Below are 9,317 nucleotides of genomic sequence, written 5' to 3' on the forward strand. Positions count from 1 at the left end.
AAAAAAAAAAAAAAAAAATTAGGGCATGGTGGCAGATGCCTGTGATCCCAGCTACTTCAGGAGGCTGAGGCAGGAGAATCGCTTGAACCCAGAAGGTGAAGGTTGCAGTGAGCCGAGATTGCGCCATCGCACTCCAGGCCTAGGCAACAAGAGCGAAACTCAGTCTCAAAAAAAATAAAAAATAAATAAAAATACAGAAATTAGCTGGGCGAGGTGGCACACACCGGTAATCCCAGCTACTCGGGAGGCTGAGGCAGGAGAATTGCTTGAACCTGGGAGGCAGAGGTTGCAGTGAGCTGAGATCACGCCACTGCACTCTAGCCTGGGTGACAGAATGAGACTCCATCTCAAAAGAAAAAAGTTATGGCTGGGTGCAGTGGCTCTTGCCTGTAATCCCAACACTTTGGGAGGCTGGGGCAGGAGGATCACTTGAGCTCAGAAGTTTGAGACCAGCCTGGGCAACATGGTGAGACCTCATCTCTACTTAAAAAAAAAAAGGCTTGGTGTGGTGCATGCCTGTAGTTCTAGCCACTCGGGAGGCTGAGGCAAGAGGATCGCTTTAGCTCAAGTGGTTGAGACTGCAGTGATCCGTGATCGTGCCACTGCACTCCAGCCTGGGTGACAGAGTGATGAGATCCTCTCCAAAAAAAAGAAAAAAAAAAGGTTACACACACCGAAATATTTATGATGGTTATAATGGCAGAGAGGGGAAAGGAACAGGGGACTTTTATTCTTTGTGCTGTAATACCTCTGAATTTTTAAATTGAAGATGAGAGAATAGGATTGAAAGCTGTAAGTGTTCTGTGATTACAAGTACATTAAAATGATATAAATGAGAAAATTATTGGAAGAGAGTACTATAAAATGATAACAAGGGAATATGTACATGTTTCATTTTATGCTTTTCAGTTATTGCGGTTATACTATGATAATATACCTTTTATACAAAGAAGAAAACAACTAGAAAAATTGTCACTAAATACTTAAGCTGATCTTCAAAGCAGTATAATTTCAATTTTAACAGCATCACCTTAGTACTGTATTGGCATAATTTTTGGTATCCTGTAATACAATGATGTATTTTAAGGGGGAAACATAGTAGCTTTATTTTCAGTATGTAAAATTGTTTTCAGGTCTTTTTTTCTGACTAGAGGTTTTGCATCTGTTCCGTAGCGGAAGTGAAACGTGTAGGAGACACACTTTTGGGTATGGCCACACAATGTGTTCAAGTCAAGAATGTAATAAAAACATCTCCTCAAACTCTCTCAAACTTGTGCCTAAAGATAAATGTTAAACTCGGAGGAATCAATAATATTCTTGTACCTCATCAAAGGTAAGATATGCTAATCACTTATGAAAATATTATTTTTTATATCTTCATTTGTCTACATATGACCATATCTAACTACTATAAGAGCTGTGTAAGAGACCCCCTTAATAATTCCTACCGTGGGAGATTCATAGGCATTTTGGTAAAAAATTAAAATAATCTGGATTGGCAAGGGTCAGAGATTCTCTTGTGAAAATGCCCCCCACAATTTTGTTTTATTTTTTATTTATTTATTTTTTTGAGACAGAGTCTTGCTCAGTCGCCCAGGCTGGAGTGCAGTGGCGCGATCTCAGCTCACTGCAAGCTCTGCCTCCCGGGTTCCCGCCATTCTCCTGCCTCAGCCTCCCAAGTAGCTGGGACTACAGGCACCTGCCACCACGCCCGGCTAATTTTTTGCATTTTTAGTAGAGACGGGGTTTCACCATGTTAGCCAGGATGGTCTCCTCGTGATCCGCCCACCTCGGCCTCCCAAAGTGCTGGGATTACAGGCGTGAGCCATCGCACCCGGCCCTTTGTTTTATTTTTTAAGCAAAGAATGAAGCAACAAAAGCAGAGATTTATTGGAAATGAAAGTACACTCCACAGGGTGGGAGCAGGCTCGAGCCCCAGCAATTTTCATTTAGTATGCAAAGTACCTCTTACCTAGCCAGAAAGTATCCAGAGATTGATTTCTCACTGGAGAGCCCAGCTTGAAGAATTTTCACTTTATTTGGTAATCATCTTCAATCTGGTTTCATGAGGCTGCTCACTTACCTGGAATGTGAAGGACAGAAGGACCTGGGGGCCCAGATTAGTCAATTAAGTAAGCCATATCAGCCCTCCTGCTGTAGTCAGTGAGAAAGCATATTACTGTTCGATCACCCTTCTTCGAGCTAGAACTCTTAGGAAGTGTGAGACACCACGACCTAGAAACAGAAGGTAGCTTATTGTGCAAGTCTCTGAGGAAGAGGCCACTTTTCAGAGAATTGAACAAGTTCCCTTTTAATAGTTGAAGCAATTAGGCCTCCAAAAAGTTAACTACCCACCACAAATAAACATTAGAATAAGGATTGGACCATGTTTGTTTGACACAAAAGTCCTTTTTTTCCTCTTTTTCCATGCCACCTCTACTTTCTACCCCTGTTCAATATGAGATGAGATCCATAAATGAGATAAATAAAGAATTTTATCAACAAGTCCAACATGGTGAAACTTCATCTCTACAAAAAATAGAAAGATTAGCCATGTGTGGTGGCACGTGCCTGTCGTTCCAGCTACTCCAGAGGCTGTGGTGGGAGGATTGCCTGAGCCCGGGGAAGTCAAGGCTGCAGTGAACCGTGATTACACCACTGCACTCCAGCCTGGGCAACACAGTGAGACCCTGTCTCAAAAAAACAACAATAACATAAAGTAAAATAAAAGGAAATGCTAGCTACTTTATGACCATTGAATATATGTTACTCAAATTTATCCTTTCGGCCAGGGCGTGGGAGTAGTAGATTCCCAAAACCCCTTCCAGTCTAAAGTGTAATGATTCCTTTTTCCCTTGAGAGATTACACAGGTTTAAATATAAGTTGATTTTTAAACAGTGATAAAAATTTGTGGATCATAAGGAAGTTTATAATTTTGTGCCCATGTTGGAGAATACTAGCATCTGTTAATATTAATATAGCCCTTTTCAACCACCAGCATCACTATTTTAGACAAAATTCTGCTGTGAATAAGACTTTGGATTACATAGGACTTCCTCTGTGCTGTCAATAACTTGAAGTTATGTTGCAATTGTGTGAAACAGATAAATGGATAATGAAAAAATGAAATATCTAACCCTTTTTCAAAATGTGTTGAAGACCTTCTGTGTTCCAGCAACCAGTGATCTTTTTGGGAGCCGATGTCACTCATCCACCTGCTGGTGATGGAAAGAAACCTTCTATTGCTGCTGTGAGTGTTCGCCAGGTTTATCTTACCTGACGTTGACAGACCAGTATCAATTTTGCAGTTTCAACTTTTTGACTTTTAATATTTTCTTTGTAGGCAACTTTCATAAATATTCTTTGGGTTTTTGAAAAGAGTGATTATTCTCTGGTTTGGGGTTTACAAGTTCCATATGTAACTATTAAATCAAGTTTGCTAGTTATATCATTCAAATCTTCTGTATTATACTTTAATTTGTCTACTTGACCTCTCCATGATTATGCATTTTTAGTTACTTTTTGTTGTTTTGAATAGTTTGTATATTTCAGTAATGTCTTTGTCATAGAAAGATGCATTACATATAAGCCTGGTGGATTACATTTTTTAACATATAAAATGTCTTCTACCTTCATCCAGTTCAATACTTTGCACCTGAATTCTTTTATTTTATTTTACTTTATTTTATTTCTTTTTTTCAGACAGAGTTATCTTGTTGCCCAGGCTGGAGTGCAGTGACACAATCTCGGCTCACTGCAACCTCCGTGTCCCAGGTTCAATCGATTCTCCTGCCTCAGCCTCCCGAGTAGCTGGGAGTACAGGCACCTGCCACCATGCCCAGCTAATTTTTCTTATTTTTTAGTAGAGACGGAGCTTCACCATGTTGGCCAGGCTTGTCTTGAATTCCTGATCTCAGTCAGTCCACCCGCCTCTGCCTCCCAAATTGCTTAGATTACAGGCGTGAGCTACCGCGCCTGGCCAAATTCTTTATTTTACTATTGCCACTCCTGCTTTTAGCATCTGCCTATTTTTAATTTGCTCTCTATTTGTAACCTTTTTGTGTCAGTTTAAGTGTGTTTCTTATAAACTTGAGAAAGCCTGATAATATTTTACCCATTTTGAAAATCACTTGATTTTAACAAATAACCAACATTTTGAAAATATGAACATATTTTAGGCTTATTTAATAAACTTCAGAAATTAAACTGTAAGATTTAATTGGCCAGGCGCGGTGGCTCATGCCTGTAATCCCGACACTTTGGGAGGCTGAGGCGGGTGGATCACTTGAGGTCAGGAGTTTGAGACCAGCCTGACCAACATGGTGAAACCACATCTCTGTGAAAAATACGAAATTAGCCTGACGTGGTGGCAGGTGCCTTAAAGGTACCTACCTGGGTGACAGAGGGAGACCCCGTCTCAAAAAAAAAGATTTAATATTTTTTCTATGATCCATTGTAGTCTTCACATAAATCGTACGTTTTAGGAATCTGATAAATACAATTCATCCCTGAAAATGATAGTAATATTTAAATTTTCACTTCAAGGTTTCAAAGCTATTTTTATTAGTATAAAGGAAATTAATTTTTATCTATTCTCTTGCTTTGTTTTTTGTTGTTTTTTTTTTTGTTTTTTTTTTTGAGACAGAGTCTTGCTCTGTTGCCCAGGCTGGAGTGCAGTGGCGCAATCTCTGCTCACTGCAAGCTCCGCCTCCCTGGTTCACACCATTCTCCTGCCTCAGCCTCCTGAGTAGCTGAGACTTCAGGCGCCCGCCACCACGCCCAGCTAATTTTTCATATTATTTTAGTAGAGACAGGGTTTCACCGTGTTAACCAGGATAGTCTCGATTTCCTGACCTCGTGATCTGCCCACCTCGGCCTCCCAAAGTGCTGGGATTACAGGCGTGAGCCACCACGCCCGGCCGTGTATTTTTAATGTTATTCATGAATTATTTTCTTTAAATGTTCAGTGGTTGTATTGAGTCATCTCTAATATTCATTAAAGTGTTCTTATAGATGATAAAATGATAAAGAAAGGAACTCAAAAGACTTCCTTGGATTTGCTACTTTGGGTCATTTTCCAAAAGGTTTAAGCATATTTTAATTCCATTGGACTTCTGATAGTCATTGTCTTTTTCTACTAAATCCATTTCTACCAAATACCCACTTTCTTTTATGGTTATCAGAAATCTTGTAAATAGAATTTATTGGTTGATTCTTTTTCGGTATATGGCTTCTATCCCCAAGAACTTAGAGAGTAGTGTGAGAAACTAATGTAAGTAATGAATGCCACATAGTACAATAGGTGTTATCACGATAACGAAGTAACAACATTTAAGTTGCAAGAACCTGGTGTGTTTTGGGAATGTTGAGAAATATAAGGAATTGGAACATAGTATACTGCAGGCTATGAAGCTAGGAAACTTTTATGAGGCATTTTGTTCCATCCGAGGGGTCTGGATTTATTCTTAGTAGCGAGATACCTTTCAAGGGAAAGAAATGGTCAAAGTTCCATTTTTGAAGCATGACTTTGGTATAGGTTAACTGGAAGAAAGACAGTCTGGAGGCAGTGACCAGCTCTAGGCGCTGATCAGAATAATGTTATAAGTTCATGCTTTGAGGTCTCTTCTCCAAAGACATAACAATATTAGACACAGAGAGAAAATTAATATAGCTGGTTTCAAAACCAAGATTAACTTCTCTGAGGACCAGATACAGAACACAAATACAGCTCAGTAAGACTGTATAGATTCAGGCCGAGAGGGAAAATTCTGATTTTAAAATGTATGAAGCGTAACAGTTCTAAGATGAAGCTAAAGTCTTAAGTATGGCTTCTGAGATAGGTTGCTAAAGTGGAAGAGATAGGAAGAAAAATCAGTGGTTTGAATTGGTCCTTATTTTTGCTTATTTCCTTTCTCTTACTCTCTTATACACATCTTTTTGTCTTTTTCTTTCCTCACTAATCTTTAAGTCTACCAACAACACAAAGAATCTAGTTGTTAAATGTATAGTTCAGCCTAGTTATAAGAAAAATAGTTTTTTACCCTATACTAGGTGTTTTATTCTGTTTTTCAATGGGAAGTACTATTCTTTTTAATTTTTTTAAAAGATGGGGTAGGCTGGGCGCAGTGGCTCACACCTGTAATCCCAGCACTTTGGGAGGCCAAGGCAGGCGGATCACGAGGTCAAGATATCGAGACATCCTGGCCAACATGGTGAAACCTTGTCTCTACTAAAAGTACAAAAATTAGCTGGGTGTGGTGGCGCATGCCTATAGTCCTAGCTACTGTGGAGGCTGAGGCAGGAGAATCGCTTGAACCCAGGAGGTGGAGGTTGCAGTGAGCCGAGATCGCACCACTGCACTCCAGGCTGGTGACAGAGCAAGACTGCGTCTCAAAAAAAAAAAAGAGAGAGAGAGAGAGAGAGATGGGGTCTTGCTCTTTTGCCCAGGCTGGCCTCAAATTTCTGGGTACAAGTGATCCTCCTGCCTCAGCTTCCTGAGTAGCTGGAACTACACGCACATGCCATCATACCCAACTCAGAATTACTATTTTTGATTACTTTCAAAGTAAACAGTGATAAATGGTAAGGTTACAGTAAAATAAAAATGTAAATGAATTCATGTAATTTTGATTATCATTTATTTTTATTTATTTATTTATTTTTACTTTTTCTAACCTAGGTTGTAGGTAGTATGGATGCCCACCCAAGCAGATACTGTGCCACAGTAAGAGTTCAGAGACCCCGACAGGAGATCATCCAGGACTTGGCCTCCATGGTCCGGGAACTTCTTATTCAATTTTATAAGTCAACTCGGTTCAAGCCTACTCGTATCATCTTTTATCGGGATGGTGTTTCAGAAGGGCAGTTTAGGCAGGTTGGTTACCTAGAATCTCATCAGACTGTGGTGAAATCAGATATTGTGTTTATAATATGGCGTCTAGTTCTAGAGTTAAAAACCTTTTTAGAGTTCCCCAAGTCAAAACTTGGTGTTTTCTTAGATCGTCTTTTTGAAAATGTTCGCTACCAATGTGTATACCTTACTTGTTAAGACCATGTTCTGATAATTATTAAAATGGAATCAAGAAGCATATTAGCTTTAGAGCGATGAAATTAAGGAATCCTGAGATTAAATCATTATCCTTCTTTGAAGTATATAAAAACAAATAGCTGACTATATTGAATCTTTCCATTTTGTATTCTCTAGGTATTATATTATGAGCTACTAGCAATTCGAGAAGCCTGCATCAGTTTGGAGAAAGACTATCAACCTGGAATAACCTACATTGTAGTTCAGAAGAGACACCACACTCGATTATTTTGTGCTGATAGGACAGAAAGGGTAATCTCACCTCTGTTGTAATACTATTGTAAACCAAGCTTATCCAACATAGTTCATAGAACATTCAACAAGGGCCCTCTGCCAACAGCAGGGTTTCCAATATACAGTAGCAAATTTCAACAATTACATTATGAGTATAGAAGCATCAAAATAGATTATTTTTAACTTTCTAGAATTTCTAGTCACACTCCAAATGTTCAAAATCTCATTCTACTTTTTTGTTGTGAAGAAACTCATAGTTTTAAAATTATTTTTCTATTCATACTTTCCTAAAATCTTCAGAAAAAAAGGTACATTGTCTTTTTAAAATATCTGATACAAATTAGTTTTTTTAAAAAGTGGAAATTCAGGCCAGGCACAGTGGCTCATGCCTGTAATTCCAGCACCTTGGGAGGCCAAGGCAGGCGGATCACTTGAGGTTGGGAGTTCGAGACCAGCCTGGCCAGCACAGTGAAACCCTGTCTCTACTAAAAATACAAAACTTAGCCGGGCGTGGTGACACACATATGTAATCCCAGCTACTCGGGAGGCTGAGGCAGAAGAATTGCTTAAACCCAGCAGGTGGAGGTTGCAGTGAGCCGAGATGGTGCCACAGTACTCCAGTCTGGGCAAGAGAGCAAGACTCCATCTCAAAAAAAAAAAAAAAGTGGAAATTTATACATACTAACTTTTAAGCCATGTTTCCTTTAAAGTTCACAGAATCATTTTATGCATTTTATAATGTGAATGTATATTTTTTATAATTAGGAAGGAAAGAGAGGTATAAATACCTGAGGAAATACGTTTTCTTATCTGTGTGCAGCAAGATAGCAGTCTTACTGTCATTTTCAGTGCTCTGATCCCATCCGTCCCCATCCTGCAAATCCTGGAGCAGAGAAATCTAATGGTACCAAGTGTTGTGTCCCCTTGAGAAATGGATTTGATAGAAAGGACTACGAGAGGGGTGTTTGTCTTTGCCATACATACTCACTGTATTCCTTTGGGCAGGCAACTTAACATCTCTATACCTGCTTATTTCTTAGCAAGATTGGATAATATTAATGTCTACCTTATTTGGGTTGTTGGGAGAATTAAATAAAGTACGTAATGCACTTAGAACAGGGCTTGGCCCACACTTAAGTACTCATTAAAGATTGGTTAGCTCTCATTAGTATCATGATGAGGACAAAAAAAAATTTTAATAAATAAAGTTTGGCTAGCTGTAGGGTGGTGGTGATAGTGATAGAACAGAGAAGAAGAAATAATAATAGATATTTTTCTAAGTATTACTTATAAATGTAATCAATTTAACCCTCACCAACAAGATTATGAGGTAGTTTTGTTTTTGTTTTTGTTTCTGTGACAGTTTTGCTCTGTTGCCCAGGCTGGAGTGCAGTGGCACGACCTTGGCTCACTGCAGCCTCCGCCTCCTGGGTTCAAGCGATTGTCAGGCCTCTGCCTCCTGAGTAGCTGGGATTACAGGCATGTGCCACCACGCCCAGCTAATTTTTGTATTTTTATTAGAGACAGGATTTCACCATGTTGGCCAGGCTGGTCACAAACTCCTGGCTTCAAGTGATCCGCCCACCTCAGCCTCCCAAAATGCTAAGATTATAGGTGTGAGCCATCACACCCAGCCTACAACTTTTTGTATGTATTAATTAGAAGATTTGTGTGTTGCTAATTGATTAGAGTTAAGTGTTTTTTAAGACCAGGCATAATGTAATAGATGATGAACTGTTTTATTTTGTGCTTGGTGAAGTGAAGCTGCTTGGTCCACACCACTATAATTCAAGGTACCACCTTTATAACAGTCACTCACTTATAACAGTCATTCACGTGGCAAAATAATATCTGAGTCAGTAAAATAGTTTCTTTTTTTTTTTTTTTTTGAGATGGAGTCTTGCTGTGTCGCCCAGGCTGGAGTGCAGTGGCCGGATCTCAGCTCACTGCAAGCTCCGCCTCCTGGGTTTACGCCATTCTCCTGCCTCAGCCTCC

General features: G+C 39.5%; 1 protein-coding gene across 3 annotated transcripts in view; it reads left to right on the forward strand.

The window, feature by feature from the left end:
* The window catches only part of AGO3 (argonaute RISC catalytic component 3), a 138,200-nt gene that overhangs the window by 108,187 nt on the left and 20,696 nt on the right, over positions 1–9,317 (forward strand). For all 3 annotated transcript variants that reach the window (XM_011988989.1, XM_011988990.1, XM_011988992.1), the window contains 4 exons: positions 1,174–1,333; positions 3,161–3,251; positions 6,681–6,875; positions 7,206–7,340. In XM_011988989.1, the coding sequence (XP_011844379.1) occupies positions 1,174–1,333; positions 3,161–3,251; positions 6,681–6,875; positions 7,206–7,340 (581 nt within the window). The remainder of the gene's footprint in view (positions 1–1,173; positions 1,334–3,160; positions 3,252–6,680; positions 6,876–7,205; positions 7,341–9,317) is intronic.

Source organism: Mandrillus leucophaeus, unplaced genomic scaffold (assembly GCF_000951045.1).
Source record: "Mandrillus leucophaeus isolate KB7577 unplaced genomic scaffold, Mleu.le_1.0 Scaffold343, whole genome shotgun sequence".
NCBI classification, from domain to species: Eukaryota; Metazoa; Chordata; class Mammalia; order Primates; family Cercopithecidae; genus Mandrillus; species Mandrillus leucophaeus.